The sequence below is a fragment of the Vanellus vanellus genome (genome assembly GCF_965231255.1).
Source record: "Vanellus vanellus genome assembly, chromosome: 1".
In the NCBI taxonomy this organism is placed as follows: domain Eukaryota; kingdom Metazoa; phylum Chordata; class Aves; order Charadriiformes; family Charadriidae; genus Vanellus; species Vanellus vanellus.
In genome coordinates this window covers 7,191,472-7,209,315 of record NC_138905.1, presented here as the reverse complement: position 1 = coordinate 7,209,315, position 17,844 = coordinate 7,191,472, and the positions used below count along the sequence as shown (strand labels likewise).

Sequence of the window (17,844 nt, the reverse complement as noted above, 5' to 3'; positions counted from 1 at the left end):
TAGGGAGGGGCCCAAAACTGAACTGAGTACTTGAGGTGGGTCCTCACCAGCATCGAGTACAGGGGGACAATTACTTCTCTAGTCCTGCTGGCCACACTATTTCTGATACAGGCCAGGATGCTGTTGGCCGCCTTGGCCACCTGGGCACACTGCTGGCTCATGTTCAGGCAGCTGTCAACCAACACCCTCAGGTCCTTTTCCACCGGGCAGCTTTCCAGTCACTCTTCCGAAGCCTGTAGTGCTGGGGTTGTTGTGACCCAAGTGCAGGACCTGGCATTTGGCCTTGTTGAAGCTCATACAATTGGCATCGGCCCATCAATCCAGCCTCTCCAGATCCCTCTGCAGAGCCATCCTGCCCTCAAGCAGGTCAACACTCCTGCCCAACTTGGTGTCATCTGCAAACTTACTGAGGGTGTACTCGATCCCCTCGTCTAGGTCCTCGGTAAAGATATTAAGCAGGACCGTCCCCATTACTGGGCCCTGAGGAACACCACTTGTGACCGGCCGCCAACTGGATTTAATGCCATTCAGCACCACCTTTTTGGGCTCTTTTTGAGATCTGTTAATTCTGCAAGGAGGAGATTCTTTTGGGGAAATGTACATTTAAGGCTGACTGGCTTTAAAGGTAACTTACTGTGACTCCATTAAAAGTAGGGGTCCTTGATTTACTTCAGCAGAACTTGGAAGGCAACAATTTTCCCTCTTGCCTTCAGTTCGGTAGTATTTGTGTATTAAAAGAGGACGTTGGTTATCAAACTGTTAAACTGATACCTTCAGGAAACACAAAATTTACAAAAGCAATTTTTTCAGTGATGGGTTTATAATGAAAATGTTCTTTTACAGTTCTGGAAAATAGCCTCTCACCTCAAAAAAGTTTTTCCTTTGTTTAAAGAGGATTGAGATCTGTTAAATGGCTTGCCTATAAAGGGGAATGTAAATAACCATGGTTTATGAAATCTATTTAAAAATATTGGTTACCAAGAAAGAAAAAATTGCAGTGAGAAATTTGACTATAGAGAAGCCAGCCTTACCAAGGAGTTTTTTAACTTGTTAAACCTCTCCTTATTAAAAGAGTAACCTCAAAACTCACCGCTGTTTTAAAACTATAGTAAAAAAAGATGATCTCTCTGTGTCAAAACACAGATGTAAGCTGACAAACTAAATAGTATTCAAGTTAATTGGTAATTTCAGGTCTCCTGTTTGCATCTCTTATTTTTCTTTAACCCATTTAATGAAGAAAAATTAAGCATAAAGGTAATCACAGGATGCTAGGATTTTCTTAGCTATATTCTCATAATAAAGAGTATTTCATTAATGCTGAAATATCAGAGTACAGATAATAAGGAAAAACGTGAATTTAACATTATTTCCTGTTTCAGCTATTGGACAAACACACTTCATACCTCACCCACTGTGTAGTTGATGTATTGACCTACATTATATTTTGAAGCTTTGAATTCATGTCATCTTGACATACCAGAAGACTTGGGCAGCCTAATCCAATTTCTCCGTTAGCTTCAGTCTAGCTGATTGTCATAGAATATCATCATCACTTTCTCAAAGTAGGCAGACTCTTGAGTGTTGGCATAGCCCTTTCTTGAATGGACAAATCTATCCCTTTGTTCATTATGTTGCTTTCGAAATCTTTAGTTGTCATTTTCAATGGTCTCTTGTATTCTTTTCAAAAAAAATCAAGAGGTCATCACTTTATTAGTAGTATTTTGCTCTTGCTTCAGGGATTTTTATAATGCAGTGGCTCCCATCTTCACCTTCTAGACATCATAAATGCTAAAAAATACAGTGCTGTATTTAATTGTGTACTAGCTCAGTTCCCCTTATTCTTTGCCATCTTTTTCACCGGTATTGCAATCTTGACCTTTTCTCAGTTGTCATTCTTGATCCTGCGCTGCATCCTTTTCCTTAATGCATACATGTGCTAGCGTAGCTTTCCGAGAGCCACTCAAACTCAGCAGAGAAATTCTAGCCTCCCTTTTCAGCTGTTTTATGGGAGGAAATCCCAGGGTAGGAATATGAAGTATGTATGTGTGGGAATGTTCCAAATCCTGTGGCTTCTTTTGATGGACTGCACTGGAATTGAACAGAAAAGACTTAAGAAAAGTGAGGTCCCCGGGTTTGTCTTGGCAGCACAGTGCTTTTTGGGCTCTGCAAACATAAGTGCGAGTCTAATCCATGCAGCAAAGTGAAGAGAGACCTCATTGCAATTTTAGAGGGAAATGAAGGCAAGATTTTATTAGCGTACTCGTTTATAAAGAATCTGTTTAAAAAGTAGTTTCAATATAAAAAATAATAATAAATAATAAAAAACCAAATAAAATCCCCAGTAGCTTTGTGGCCCTCTGCAAACTAACTACCAATCCTCCAAACACCTTCCTGATAGTAACCCACTTTGCCTACTGTGACTTTGATCTGATTTTGTCAGAGTATTTTGTTTTTGTTGAACAGATGAGAATCTCAAATAACTTGCATAACTTCAGATTCTCTTACTGAGGTGCATCTAGCTTTTGTGCATTATTTGAATCTGTGATGTTTACAGAATGGAAGTTGATAATTCAGATTTGTTAGGAAACAACCAGGGCACCTTGTTATGTTCTTAGTCCAGAAACACACACTCTGCAGTATGATTATTCCAGAGAATATATGCTTGCACAGCTGAATTGGTAACGGCTATTTAAAATCCAATGCTACATTTTTTTCAATATGAAATTGCTAGTTAACATTCTACCGAATGTAATTCCAGTTTTGCTGTCGAGAACTTAGTCACACCAGTAGTAGTAATGTGTTTAGATGAGTCTAAACACATTTATATTTGTTGAAATTTCTCTCCAGCATGTGTTAAGGTCTGTAATCTCTGTTACCGATTTGTTACTGTGGAATCAAGTCACCGCATGGTCTGATATGTGACCATATTTGCACACTGCTGTGTGGAAGGCAAGTGTTTTGTTCAATTCCATAGATCTGTGAGAGAGGAAAGAAGCTGACTGTGGCACAACAGGTACTTGAATTGAGGTTTCCCAGGACTTAGTATCTCCAGTATTTTTTTTCCTCTGCTAGTATACAGGAACGCATCCATACTGCTTATTCTCAAAGGCCAGTTTTGTGGGAGGAGAGCAGAAAGCAAAGATCAGTCTCGGTCAGTTATCTCTGCTTTCCATACAACGGTTCAGAGCTGGAGTCTGAACTTCAGACACTGTTTTCTTCTTTAAGAACTGTCTTCCCCTCTAAAGCTCATGCATCTGAAAGCAAGAAAACGTGTTCAGCAGAATAAGGCATACAGAGAAAAGAACTGTTTGTGAAAGAGCATGATATTTAAAACAGAAAAACAAATACCAGGTGTTGCTTGTGTTTCTACTTCATGTTCCTGTTTTTGGTTAATCTGATTAGGAGAAAGAGAACGGAGGGCACCAAAGCCGACATTAGTCATGAAAAGCAAAGCAGCAAGTGAGTTTTGAGAGGTGTTTGGAGAAGGAAGAAGCCTGAAATTTTGCAGAAATATATTACTGTAAAAATGCAGAGAGCATTGTGGATTGAGGGAGGGAATTGAAGGGATTAGGGAGAAGTGTGAAATTTAATTTCAAATATCTTGTATGTTAAGAAATAATAAGAATTTTTTGTGATCTTGTGATATCAACAATGTGCAGCGATCACTTGATTTGACTTATTCTCCTGGGCATGTTTCAGTTTAAGCCATAATGCTGTCTTGCTGACTTAAGTTCTCCCAACTTCACATGTGCAATGCATTTGTGATTATTTCCCAGCCTATACTTAAGGTATAATGTTTCTGTGCCTTTTTACAAGTTCTGGTTTTCTACTCCAGCCAAGATTAGGTAAAAGTGTGTCTGTGTGTTTCACTATCACATGCAGTATTTAGGCAGAATCGATACTCATGCAGTGGTGTTGAGAAGCTGACTATAAGATTTTTGTACAAATTAATACCTGTATTGGTAGCAGAGAAGGGAGGTGGGGGAGTAGGTTGCAAAGAATTGATTCATTTTACATGTACAGTTCAAGATGTCTTTAATTACAGCTACGTACAAAGTTTGACCTTGCCGAATACAGGTTTGGATCAAGTTTACTAATTTGGAGAGAAATGTTGTGTAAAATACCTGTTTGTGGAAAAATGAAGATTTTTACCAGCAGCATCCACCCTAATCCATTGAAACATTGCTTACTGTGCCTTATCAACTGCCAACATGCCATGGCAGCTGCTATTTTGGATGAGAGTCATTTTTACAAAGTTAGATGCATGCAGCTAGCTCTAGCCCTTCTCCTTCCCTCCCCATCAACAGCAGAACTTTTTTTTTTAAGGGAGATGGTGAGGCAAAAGCACGATTCTGCAGTTCATTGTTGTTTGAAGTTTCTTCTCAGTTGTAGCATTCTACAAATGTAATTTTTAATGTGTTTAGTAGTAGTATTTTACAACCACCTAGCCAATGTTCCTGATAGTGTGTGCCACAAAGAATTGGAATAGTATATTACGGAACATTAATACATAGTTAAAAACCAGAAGCAATACTGCAGTAAGTTGTATCAGCTCAGTGCTTCCTGACAAAAATATACAGTGTGCTTAAATAAAACACACAAATACTGAGTGACTGAAATACTGAATAACAAAACAAAGCAACACATAAGAACACTGAATTACTGTGAAAGCTTTGGCTGTTACAAGAAACGCAGAGGTTACTATGTCCAGTTAAACATACTTATGGTGCTTTTCTTGCAAGATTCTCAATAAAAACTAGATTGAGATTAATTTACTGCTCAACAAAAATTTGAGGCTTATACACTACTGCAAAGAACATGAGCTTTTTTGTTTACGTGGTAAAAGACTTGGGTGTGTAGCCCTGGAGCTTTCTTGTAATTGTAAATGTTGTCTAATTTTTAGTTAATGTTTTAATATTAAATTTTAACTTGTAGTCCAGAAGTGAACTAAAAACGAGTCCCAGATACAGCAACTGACAGTTGTGCTGAAGATGGTGATACTGGATTAGTGTTACTGCTAGATCACTCTGGTCTTGCTGTATCATATGCCTGCAAATTGGTGTAATTTTTCAATGCATGTTTACATTCTTAAGAGAATTTAATGTGACTTTCTCTGGGTGGGGACGTGTTTTTCATGAACAAGGGATAATCAAAGATTTTAATACAGCTATTGTCTCTCTAAAAATGTTCTAAACAATTATTTGACTCTAGAAAGCCCTCTAACATTTCTGCAGTACTTCTAAACATTAAGAAACTGCACAAAAAGATGAAAACTACTTAAAATAACTTGTAGTTCAACAAATCCACAAATCAGCTGTGCACTTCAGTAGCTTAGCATCTCATCTAGGAGCATATGGCAGTTCTCTGTTTCTTAACAATTTTAGACTTGTCTGCTGAAATTGTGCAGGGGATTTTTTTTCTGATACAAGTTATCTGCTTTCTCTGTCTGATGTGGTCTTTCGAAAAATTTGTGCCGATAATAGAAAAAAGTAACAGTAATATGTAGAGGGTAAAAGAATATCAAAATCACTAGCAGTTGATTCCACTGGTTGTAACCTGTGCAGTATTGGATATCTCATATTAAACTATTTTTTCCTTTCTTTTCTTAGGAGACGTTGATCCAGCAGCAAGTGTCATTTCATTAGGTCCTGTATCTCTGATGTTGTGGATAGTGGAGTCCTCCAGCGATTAAATGAGAGCAGTGGACACATCTCAGCATGTCAGTCTAGAGCGTTCAGAATCGAAACCTGGGACAGGCTGGGGCCATGGGGCAGAAACAACAGCCTCCCCTCTTCCCCCCCAAACCCACACAGAACAAGTGGAAGCTTCCAGTCATGGCCTACCAAAAAAAAAAAAAAGGCAAAAAAAAAAAAAAAGCTTTTTGTTATGGGAACCGCGTTGAGGGTTAATTTTTTCATAAGAGCAGAAGTGAATGAATGAGATGGTGAACTTGACCAGTGAGCAGCTTGGTGGAAACAAGGATCAACCTGAGACTCAGATGGATTACACTGGAACGGAAAAGGTCTTCGACAGCTCAGTATGTGGGAAAACAAAGTTCTAAACTTGCTGTGAGTTATGTTATCTCTGAATTGAGTGCTTTGTGTTGGAAGGGTATTCTTTGGGGGCTGCAAACCTACAGTAGAAAAATGTAGAGCAAACGGTGAAATGGAAAAGAAAACCCTGACAAGTAGGATAACTTCTTATCAAACACTCCTCAGAGAGCAAGTTTTTGGTTAAGAAATAGTCTTTTACTGCCAGAAGAGCAAGAAGGAGGAGGAGGGGGTGGGGAGGGTGAAAAACTTAAGAGCCAAGGAGGTAAAATGTCTGTTAGGGTTTAAAATAGAATGTGAAGTTGATTAGCACAGGGTGTTGACTCGTACAGCTTGGAACAGCCTGACACCAGCCCAAGGACAGGGATATAGTTGAGCCCATTGTATGTATCATCGAAAACCAAAATGTGCCAGTCAGCATAACAGGAGGATGTCAAGGAGTCGATCCAGATATTTTGTTGATCTTCATGGGTTGATAAGCCTCTGTGTCTATTGAAACAAAAAAAAAAAGTTTAAAAAAAAAACTTAAGTCTGGAAACAAGTAGAATTTTTATTTTTTTCTAAGTAGAAATGAGGTTTCTTGGTCTGTTTCTGACAATCTTATTTATTAGCATAGTTTTTTGTTTGCATTCTGGTAGAGGTAGTTAATTGAGTTAAGGAGCTCATCTGTACGTTACTACTAATTCTTTTTTCTAGCTCTTTTAAAATCCTTTTTACCACTGTTTTTGGTTTTTGCATGTAGGAAGAGAGACTTGTAAAATTGTAACATTTCATACAGAAATGCCGCCCGATCTTCACCAGCTTCAGAAATCTGACCTTTGCCAATGCTGCAATAAAGTGTTGTAATTTAGAATTGATGTCTGTCTCTTTGCATTGACTTCACTGCTTCTGAAATGATGTTTTGAAGAGTTTGTGGTAAGTCGCGGGGCTGGGGCAGTGCTTCGTACAAGCAGTATAAAAATAGATGGCATTTTACCAAAACAGAGGATTCCTGCCCCAAGTAACATACTTAAATAGCACCTAGTAAATGCAAGATTTTCTTACTGTTGAGCAGAGTTGTAAACTGAGATCATCATTTCACATAACGTAAGCTGTCACATGCATTTAATTTAACCTGAGTTAAATTAAGCTGGTTTTGGCTAGACTAAGAGTAAGGAAGTTCCCTCTCATGGCTCGTTGCACTGGCATCTCAATTTGTGCGCTAACACGTGAAAGGGTGAAACACTGTGGTGGACCATACATGGACCAACACAAGAGGGGAGCAGAACTCCTCTTGGTGATAACTTGCTTAAAAACATAAGTGAAATTGTGGCCAAATAGAGTTTCTGTTGCTGTCACCAGACAGTGCTGAATTGAAGCCCGCAGCCTTCTGCTTTAACTAGTTACGCTGTTAGCTCAGGTAGCTACAGTGAGTTTTAAAATGCACAAGCTTGCCAGTGATGCGCCAAAGGGGAGAAGTCGTCAAGATTTTTAAAATATACCCACTTAATGTTATGTTGTTTAATCACAGAATTGAGCATTGAGAGTGGAAAAACCGCAAGCGCAGCCTTAGGTCTGTTCCTTTGCAGGCGCGTACAAGCTGGAGATTGGGAAGTGCTGGAATGAGGAGAGCCCGTTTTCCCCGAGGCCCTCACTGCTCAGGGTGGTGGGAGACATCTTCCAGTTTGCAGTGTGGCTTGAAGTTTTTAAAACATCACATGTAGGTGTGTTTCTCTAGATTTCTGCCAAGTCTCACTTTGTGAGGAGGCAAGTATCCTGAAAGTGTGCGGTCACCCCAAAACCCACGCGTTTTCATGACTGTCTCCAGGCAGTTGTCTCTGTCAGAGAAGGTACTTTTTGTGCCGTGGCTGTGGGATGTACGTGCCCTATAAGGAGGAGTATGTCATAGGAAGACCAGGTCCTCGTTTCAAGTCTGGTGTGATTCTTTTCATATCATTTTCCACATAAAACTTATGGGTACGTGTATTAATCACATTTGTAACTCTGAGCTCCTCCAGGAATGTCTTCTACAGCGATACAACCATATCCAGTGGTCAAATGTAATTTCTACTTCCCTCATGAAAAATGCCAACCAATTCCTAATAGCAAATTAAGCATCTAATTGTGGTTCAAACTAAAGTCAACTTCCTTTTCTCAACATGCTGCTTAGTTTCAAAAGCATTTAATTTATCCAAATTGAATAACTGGATAAAAATAAAATGGGAATTCACATTAGCTCTATCACGCATGTGTCAGTCTAATGCCTTGGATGGAATTTGGATCAATGTAAATAAATACCTTTATAAAATTACTGGCTGAAATAGGTTGGGGTCAGTTGGGGATTTCCTGACTTCAGGCTGAAATCAAAAAACAATTCAGTGAAACCTTTTGGAGTTTAATTTTAAAATAAATTATTCTAACGTTATACTGAATAAAAAAAATCTTATGTCAAAAATGATTGCAAGTGAAACAGTCAGGGTTGAACATGTACAGCAAAACAAATGTTTGTGTCCTATGTATGCTTTGCTTTTCCCCTGCGGTGTGGCTGGATGCTGTCCTGCTGCTTGCAGAGCAGTTTTGCCACCTGATTCACGCACAATCTGTTGCTGTAGGGGTGGCATGGCTTCCTTTCATTTTATGTCATTAGAAAGCTTTGTCTTCCTTTAAAGAATATTGAATTAAAATGGTCGGGTGTATCAGGTTTTGATACAGGAACAGGGGAAGAACCTATATTTTTTGATCAGTGCCTATCTGTTATCTATGAATCGTGCTGCTTTATCCACATTACAGGATGTTTAATTACTGAAGTTATGTCTAGTATCATTGCTCGTCTTCTCTTACAAAAGAGAGGATGTTCCTCCGGGAGCGTTCCTCAAGGGATGCTAGTCCAAGGTGCTCTTGCGAACAGTGTTTCCAAAGCAGCATTCCCGAACATGCATGGGAGTGGTTAAATCTGGGAAAATGTACGGAGATGAAGGAGAAACTGTTTCATGTCCTTGATTGCGTAAAAGATTTGTTATCTTATCGTTCTCTGGAAAGAATTTGGACTGAAGTCAAGTCCAGGCATTAGAACTTGCATCTCCACCGCTGTGAGGCTCGTTGAGCTGGCTTGCTAACAACCAGGGAATGTGTTGTGTGATTGTACTCAAATTTTTTGCCTCATTTTTTGATGGTAATCTCTCTTCCCGCATTGCTTAAGCCCCTAAAGCTCAAGGAAGGGACAGGGGGAAGGAAGTCCCTCCCATTGCAGGAGATCAGGTTTGTGACCACCTGAGGAACCTGAACATACTTAAGTCCATGGGACCTGACAAGATGCAGCTTAGGGCATCTCAGAGGCTGGAGCACCTCTCCTGTGAAGAAGGGCTGAGTGCTGGAGTTGTTCAGCCTGGAGAAGAGAAGGCTCCAGGGAGACCTTATTGTGGCCCTTCAGTATATAAAGGGGGCTTAAAGAAAGATGGAGAGGGACTTTTCACCAAGGCCTTCAGTGACAGGACCAGGGGCAGCAGCTTTAAACTGAGAGAGGGTAAGTTTAGATTGGACATAAGGAAGAAATTCTTTACTGTGAGGGTGGTGAGGCACTGGCCCAGGTTGCCCAGAGAAGCTGTGGCTGCCCCATCCCAGGAGGTGTTCAAGGCCAGGCTGGATGGGGTTTTGAGCAACCTGGTCTGGTGGGAGGTGTCCCTGCCCATGGCAGGGGGGTTGGAATGAGATGACCTTCATGGTCCCTTCCAACCCAAACTGTTCTATGATTCTATGATTTATGGTGCATCACTTGAAGGCCTGTTTGAGCGGAGGTGCTGTGTTAGTCCTTCCTCAGGGATGGAGCCAAGGTGGTTGGGAAGCTCCAAAATCAGAAAGTGCCAGGTTCACCTGGGAATGTCACTACTCACAGGCAACACCTTGAACTACAGCTGGTGGTATTGGCCTCTCTCTCTACCCTGCAGTGCTGTTATGTGATAAAAGAAGAAAAGGCATACTTTTGTTTTTTTTTTTTTTTATGAACTGCTGAGTTTTCAGACTTGTTATAATTTTATTAACTTTCCAGGTCTTCAGAGAAAGAAATCAATTGTGCTGTTTCTGTTATGGAGATAAAAGTATTATATGCATTGAGACACGTATGCCGCAGCGCGCACACATAATGTTATTTTATGTATATTAAGGTTTAGAAAACCACCTCTGTATTGCAGAGATTGCCTGATGTGCTTAAGTTTTTGTTGGTTTTTTTATTTTTTTTTTCATTTCCCTTTCTGGCAAAGCAGTAATTGTGTGCTTGGCAGGGCAGCGCGATGGGAGCTGCGAGGAGTTACCCCGGCCGGCTCCGGCGGTTTGCTGATGCAGCCTTCTCTTCACTTGACACGGGAATGCGTTTGACTTAAGTGCGGTGCTGTTGAAAAGTGCTGACTTGGGGAAATAACCCCGGAGGGGCTCCGTGGGGCGGCAGCGCGGCTCCTGCCAGCCCGTCCCGCTGAGGAGCATCAGCTCCGGCGCACAACGGCCGCGGCCAAGGGCGAGCGATTAATAGTCCGTGCACGTTCGACCTGAAAGACCTCCGATGCTGCGGGGAGAGGCACCGCGCTGCCCGAGCAGGGTCGCTGAGCTGCTGTCGGATACGCGCTCATTATCGAAACGGTCATTGCGCTTGTCTGTCGGGAGGTATAAATGAAGGTGGATAAATGAAAAAGCCATTAAACAAACTTGCTAATTACTTTTGTCCCCCCAAAAAGTTGTGCTGTGATATTAGGACCGCGTATCCCAGCCAGGTAAGTGAATATTTTTAAAATAAATACAATAATAATAATACCAGGAGCCTGCTGTTGCCCCCTGATAAATACATTAATTTTTTTCCCCTTTTTTCCTTTTCTTTTGAGCTTTGTCACTAATTTTTTCCACACCAAGGGTTTTCCTCGGCCGGGTGCCATTCTGCCCCACTGAAGATGCTTGTCTGAGACAACACTTTGCTGTCTCTTCTCAGAACTCAACTATAAATAGGTTTTTTCCAACCACTCCAAGTGTACTGAGAGTAGGAAACTATTCGGGCAAGAATCACACAAGTGAGTAAATGTCCAAACATTTACCTGTATTGTTTGAATTATAAACTTTCTCTTTAAATTATTATTGTCAGGGTATGATTGTGCCATTAAAACACTCGGTGTTTATGATTGTTGTTAGAACAGTGTTTTGTTAAAGGACTCCTTCCTTCCTTCCCTCCCTCCCTCCGTGACCTGGATCCAAGCCATTGGGCACAAAAAAAAAAAATGGTTGAGACACTTAAAAATGAAGAAGAAATTTAAATTTTGCTTATATTTATTTGTTCTTTGACACTTACCTGCAGGAAAAATGTTTGTTGTGCATGGGATAAAGGGGAGCGACCTTTTCTGCTGGAAACAAATCGTGGTTCACAGCCCAAGAGCTTGAAAACTTTGTTGTATTTACTCCTTAATTTTTTGATTTTGCAACTTTTTGGTAGCACCTCAGGCTTGCCTTGGTAAGGATGGCCCCGTCACACTCTCATTAAGGTGTTTCACAGCTGAAACGCTCACGAGTGGGACCTGGGAAGTGATCCCAGATGCCGGTGATGCTCGTTTCCACTAAAGGTACTACGCTGCTGGATAAGCCAGTGGTGTCGGTATTTTGGGTCGCAGGATTGTGGGAGGGACCCAGCTGTGTACTTGGCTCTGGCCATTTGATGCAAGTTACTGACATTTAGGGAAAAATACTAACTTTATGTAGTGTGAAACCCTTGGTGCTACATTCATCCCTGAGAAACAACGCTGCTGCCCCGCTCCTGATAAATTATCCAGTGCTTTAAGGCTGGTTACGCCGCTCAGCTCTATTTGCAGAAAATAATTCCAGACCATTCTCCTCCTGCCACGGGCACTCCCTTGATAACACAGCTGTGATTTTTGTGGCAGTTTGTCCCACTGGACCAGCACTTCCCTGCGTGGCCAAGTGCTGTTCCAGTGCGCTCATTGCCTGGATGCGTTTTCATCACTTGCTGTCCAGGCACCATGGCAGGGTGTTAATCGCTAAACCTGCCAGTGCTGCCCAGTGCTTGGCAAGCTCCATCTCACCCGATGGTTGTTCAGCCATCCCCACTCCTCGATCGGTATCGGCATCTTGCAGTGGTTCAGGTGAGGAGCCTCATTTCAGGTTAGACAGAGCTTGTTGTAGGAGTTTGTCTCATTTATTTCAGACTGTGAATTTCCTTCCCAGCCATAGGAATTTGAGGGGACTCCCCTTGTGTACCACTCTTCCTCAAAACAGGAATTTGAACTGGAAGCACCACTAAAGGTGGTGTGACCAGTCAGGGAGTGATGCTGTGAAGAGTGATGTGTTGTGTCCTGCTGGATCCACTAAAAAAAAAACACCCTCCAGTACCCATAAAGCCTCATAGAGATGCAAAATTGCTGAGGTGCAGCTTCTTGCCTCTTGCAGGTGCCTGAGTGTAGAAACTGGGTTGCTCTGACCGCAGTCAGTTCACTGCAGGAGAAGAAATGCTGAAATAGTGTTAAGGTGCAACTTTGCTAGCATTAGCCGCAGCTGCCAGCGCCGCCTCCCCTGCGGACAAGGGAAAGCCTGTGCAGATGCAGGAGTTGGGTAGAGCCACGCAGCCTGCTCAGGACTGGAGCTTTCCACTTGCTGGTCCTACCTCCTAGGGCTCGTAGCCACCAATCAGTCTCTTAAAAGCCTCTTCTCTGGTTAATTTGATTAAATCAAACCAAATTAAATCACTTGGCCTTGTTGAACTTCATGAGGTTCACACAGGCCCACCTCTCCAGCCTGTCCGGGTTCCTCAGGATGGTATCCTTTCTCTCCAGACACAGCTTGGTGTCGTTGGCAAACGTGCTGAGGGCACACTCCATCCCAACATCCATGTCACCAAAGAGGTGTTAAGTAGTCCCAGTAGCGACCCCTGAGAAACACCTCTTGTCACTGCTCACCACATCTCTTTCTCATATATGTAGTAAGCTAAAGATCGGATCTTCTTTCCTGGGAAGCAAGATTCGAAGGCATCAGTAAGGCCTTCATAACCCACCTGAAGAGAGGTTCGTACCTCTATTGTATTCATCCACTAAGTGGTTATTAAATTGATACAAGTTGCTGGAAGTTGCATCCCTGGAGTGATGGAAATGAAGCCCCAGTAACAAAGTAGTGAGACGGATCTCAGCAGGGGCTTTGGCTTTTCTTGTCTCTGTTCTGAGAAGCTTTTCCTGTGATGATGGGAGTCTGGCTTCCTCCTCGGGCTCGTGGCAGGATGAGCCCTCTCCTGGGAGGAAGACCTGGTGGTCAGCCTGGTCGGGGAGGATCAGTTGGCTTCTCTCTGGGAATTCAGCCGAGCTGTTCCAGGAAGACTCCGGTTCCTCATCCCTCCTGCGGCAGCCTTTCTTTCCCAGTGGAAAGATGGACACAACAGCAGCATTTAGACAAATTCTCCACTCCTTATTGAAATGCCCGGGAGGCATAATTGTTTGTGGCTTATTATTCAGGTTGGTCCCAAATCTCATGCCCTGTTAAACCATGGATTTTTTTACTAGTTGTGAGTCTTACCTAATGCAAAATCAAACCAGCTTTTGGTTTCAGAGAAAGCATGGCTGTTGTCTGCAGGGTGACATGCTGCAGCCGTGCTCTCTGCTCTTGGTGCAGCTGGCGCAGAACTTGGGGGGTTTATCATCGGATGTAGCAGGAACGGCTGTGCTGGGCACACAGCACCCGTTTCCTGGGCTTGAGTGCACTGGAAAACTCATGCCATAAATAAAAATTAAACCTAATCAGGCAAAGTAAATATGTTTAGGAAGGCAGGAAATGTTCCATGGTAATGAAGTTTGCCCCAAGACCCTGTTGATCCTCTACCCCTGTGCTGGCTTGTGTATTGGAAATAGAAATGTGTTGACAACAGTTTCCTAATAGGGGTTTAAATACTCCATCCTCCCATGACAGCTTGTATGAATGCTTTTCCTTTTGGTGTCATTCCACCCTCTGAGCATCAGTACAATGGGTGGCTTATCTTCATTAATCAGAGAGTATGAACAACTTATTGCACATGTGAGTCTAAGCTTCCAGGCTGCTGTGGTTTTTTTTTTCACTCCTGGGCTAGACAAGTAAATGCTCCTGGAGCAGTAGGTGTGGTGGTGGGAGAGGAAGGTGATTCAGGATTAGTGCCTAAGCCTGGGAACCAGAAGGTCAAGCTCATCTCTGCTCCTTTTTTCTTGGCTTACCATCACTGCCCTCCTTTCTGAGCCGGGAAACACAGCTCTTCCCCTTCCTCACAGGGATGGATAAGCAGGCAGAGAACAGATGAAAAATTACAGAGTTTTCTGATGCTTACAATAATAAAAGCCCAAAAAGCAGTGAGCTTCCGCTGAAATTATGGGAAAAAATACATCACAAACGTTTGATGGTGAATTTGACCTTCCCAAACCTCTGAGGAAATGAGAGAACACTTTCTAACAGAGGTCTCCCAGGCTGAATCAGAGGGGGAAGTGACTTGCACGGGAAGCCACTGTCAGCGATAAGAGTGGAGTGCTGTGATAACTGCCATTAAGCACTGGTGTGTGCTGTGCCCAGCAAGGGCTGGGAGCTCTGAGGCCCGGTGCAGCTTGGTGCTGGCTCTCCAGGGTCATGAAGGATGCTGTCACCCTGCCACACAGCTGTGTTCAGCTCCCTATGGCTTCCCAGTCCCTCCTGGGCTGACCAAGCCACAGCTCAAGATGACAGGACCTGCCCTAAGGTCTGTATTGGGCTTCAGCAGAGAGTGCAGTGACCCTGGGAGGTGGATGGACACATACTGGTAGAGCCTGGACATAGGACGGGAAGCAGAGGGATGAAAGCAAATAGCTGTGACAGACCTCAGGGAGCAGCTCGACAGAGTCCTTGGCCAGCTCTGGCACAGGGATGTGGGGGATATTCATCTCAAAGGCTTTGGAAAGTGATTAAGCAAAGGCATTTATTTGTTTTCTTTTAAATTCAAACATTCAACAAATGCACCAGTTTTTATCAAGTTATTTTATTTGGGAAGGGAACTATACTTTTTTTCCCCATCATTAAAAAAAAAAAAAAGAAACCCCAAACTCAAAAAACTTGGGCTTTGTTTGTCCCTCAACTAAGGACACTGTCACAGCCCCCTTTCTTTGAGACAGACACCCGGGGTAACAGTGCCCTTAGTCTGTGATTCCTCAGGCTTTGTGAAATGTTTATTAAAGCTCAAGGGCAGGTGAAAAGATTCACAAACAAAAGAGAAATTGAAGCTGAGCTGCTCCTTCAAGCCTGCCAGCTGGTTTCTCTGCTCTTCCTCCCCCTTGTTCAGTTCAATCCTAAAGTTACTGAAGCCTCTTCTGGTTTTCTTTATTTTGCTGGTTGTAAGAAAAATCCAAAGGCTGAGAAGTAACGGCTAGCCTGATTAACAAAAATAATCTTTCCTTACAGATCCCTTGAGGTAAGAACACATCTGAGCAGTCAGTGAAGTAGTCTGGGATGCACCAGCAACTTTTCCAGGAAGGCATTTCCTCCTTTGGGAGGGGTCACCTTGCATGGGAAGAGAAAGCCCTGTTCAAGGGGAAAAAAAAAGACCAAACAAAAACAAAACAGGCAAGAGAAGGGCGTGTTCCCTTGGAAGGGTTTGGCTCCATCCAGTCTAAGGACCCTCCTTACCTCAGGGGAAAAGATATTTATAGTTTGGGAGTCAATGTCCTGATGAAGACTCCTCTGCCTTTGCCTCTAGGCGATGCAGGGATTAGCTGAAAGCAGGACCCTGTGCAGGTGGAAGGCCACATGCAAGAGGCAGTGAATTAACGGCTTTCTCTCATCTAAGATCCACATCGAAGGGAGCATCTGTATCTACATATGCAGCTGTTTTAAATTCACTTTGCTAAACTCAATTCCTGGTGCCAGTACATGAGCTTGTGCTGGTGTAGCATGTTCTTGCGAGTTAACAGGAGTAAGTACAGGACAAAATTTTGTAGAAAACAGGAATCCATCTAACATAACTTGCTCTTCAGCTAGTGGCCCAGCAATGCTAAATGACAGCCAAGGGGATGGCAGAACTGCTCTACTGTTCAGGCAGGGGCCATGCTCCTCTCTTGCTGGCTGAGCCGTCACCCTGCTGCCTTCCTGCTCCCAGGTCCTTTCCTCCCTCTTACCACTCAAACCATCCTCTGCCTGACTGTGGCCGAGGCTATTCCAGCACAGATGTAAAATCATAACCTCTCAAAATATTAGAAGTAGACTGGTAGATGAAGCCAAGCCAACTTGCTGCTAGGTTCTAAGAGCAAAAGAGAGGCAACATTTAGAGGTAAACGTGTTTAAGTAAGGTAAATAGACTTTCAAGTTTTTCCACTCACTCCACATTCACCCCTTTGTCTTTCAGCACTGACCTATTACAGACACCAAACAACTCGCTTAGGGTCCAAGTCATCAAGAACAAGTTAGAGCTGTGGGTGCCACAGGGGAGTGGGATACACCTGAACAGCTTTGTAGCTGCCTCCAGAGCAGCCTGAGCAACCCCACACCATCACTGCCACACTCACCACCACTTCTGGGCTGTGCTCTGCCAGGAATAACGATGACCAAGCAGGCAGCTAAAGAATGTGTTCTGTGATTTTTACCTTGGTGGGTTCAGTTACAAAACAGTTGGAGTTCATTCAGGAGCACTGTAAATTACAGCCCGTCTGTTTGTGCCTCCAGCCCTACAGAAAACCAGCCCAAGTTGCTGGGCTAAAACTATAGTCTACCTTTAGCCTCATGCCCTCCCTGATCAGTTACGGATAACACTTTCTGAAGTTGTTTATTTTTAAGGGAGAAGCCAAATTTATTTGTGTGTGTGTGAAACAAATACAGAAGGAGTCAAAACATCAAAAGCTTATTCCCAAAGCTGCAGCCACTAGAAAGGCTGACAGTAACTAGGCAGCTGCGTGAGGTTTTACCCTACAGCAAAGGTGAGACACTGCAACTTCATTTAAGTTTCATTATAGATCGAGCCAAGTTAAATTCTCTCACACTGGCTCCAGGCTGCAGCAGGACACAGTTACGAGAGGCCACCTGCCCTGTCCTGGCTGAGACATGTACCCAAGCCCTGAGGCAGCCCTGGAAAGCTTGGGGACAGGCTGCTAGACCTGCTGACGCTTTTGGCTACCCCCACCATTCTACTTGGGGGATAAAAAAAGTAACTCATGGAAACAGGAGTTCGAATGGAAATCACGCTAGAAAAAAAAACCCTATCTTTTACGATACATGATGTTTGGATAAATCCTAAACAACACCTGTATATATATAAAAAAAAAAAAATCCATCTTCAGAACAGTAGAATTGGTTCAATTGTTCCTCCCAGGTAGAAGCTGGGGCTCTAGTGCCACCCTCCAGCCTCCTACTTGGGGCAGCCGCACGACCAACAAGGGGCGGAAGGCACTGAATGCAGCCCTGGCCCTAGGGAGTCTGAGGAAACAGCAGCCACTCGTTCATGAGCATCTGTTGAGGCCTTTGTCATCATTGTTATTAAGTCAAAGTTTGTTAGTTTTGGCTCTAAACCAGACCCTGCTTGAAGTGGGACAAGTCTCAGTGCAAGATGGTTCAGCCACCACCTCAGCTATGTACCATTCCATTAGGAAACCTTCCCCTCTACGCTCTACTTAGCAGCAGTAACTCCAGTAACACATGCCAGAGTCAGCACTAATTCTTGGTTGGCAGTATCTTAGCAGGCTTGATGTGCAAGTACCCAAACGAAAGACAGAAAGGCAGCAAACACACCCAGAAGGGATGGGTAGGAATATTCTCTAAAGGGGAACTTTGTCCTGTGCAACAAGGGAGATTCTACCTTCAGCAG

General features: G+C 43.1%; 1 protein-coding gene across 1 annotated transcript in view; it reads left to right on the top strand.

Moving 5' to 3' along the window:
- UPF2 (UPF2 regulator of nonsense mediated mRNA decay) overlaps positions 1 to 6,899 on the top strand; it is a gene marked incomplete at its 3' end in the record, with an annotated part of 68,582 nt that extends 61,683 nt beyond the window's left edge. The window contains exon 22 of the mRNA XM_082481164.1: positions 5,610 to 6,899. Coding sequence (XP_082337290.1) covers positions 5,610 to 5,619 — 10 coding nt within the window. The remainder of the gene's footprint in view (positions 1 to 5,609) is intronic.
- Between the last annotated feature and the right edge of the window lie 10,945 nt (positions 6,900 to 17,844).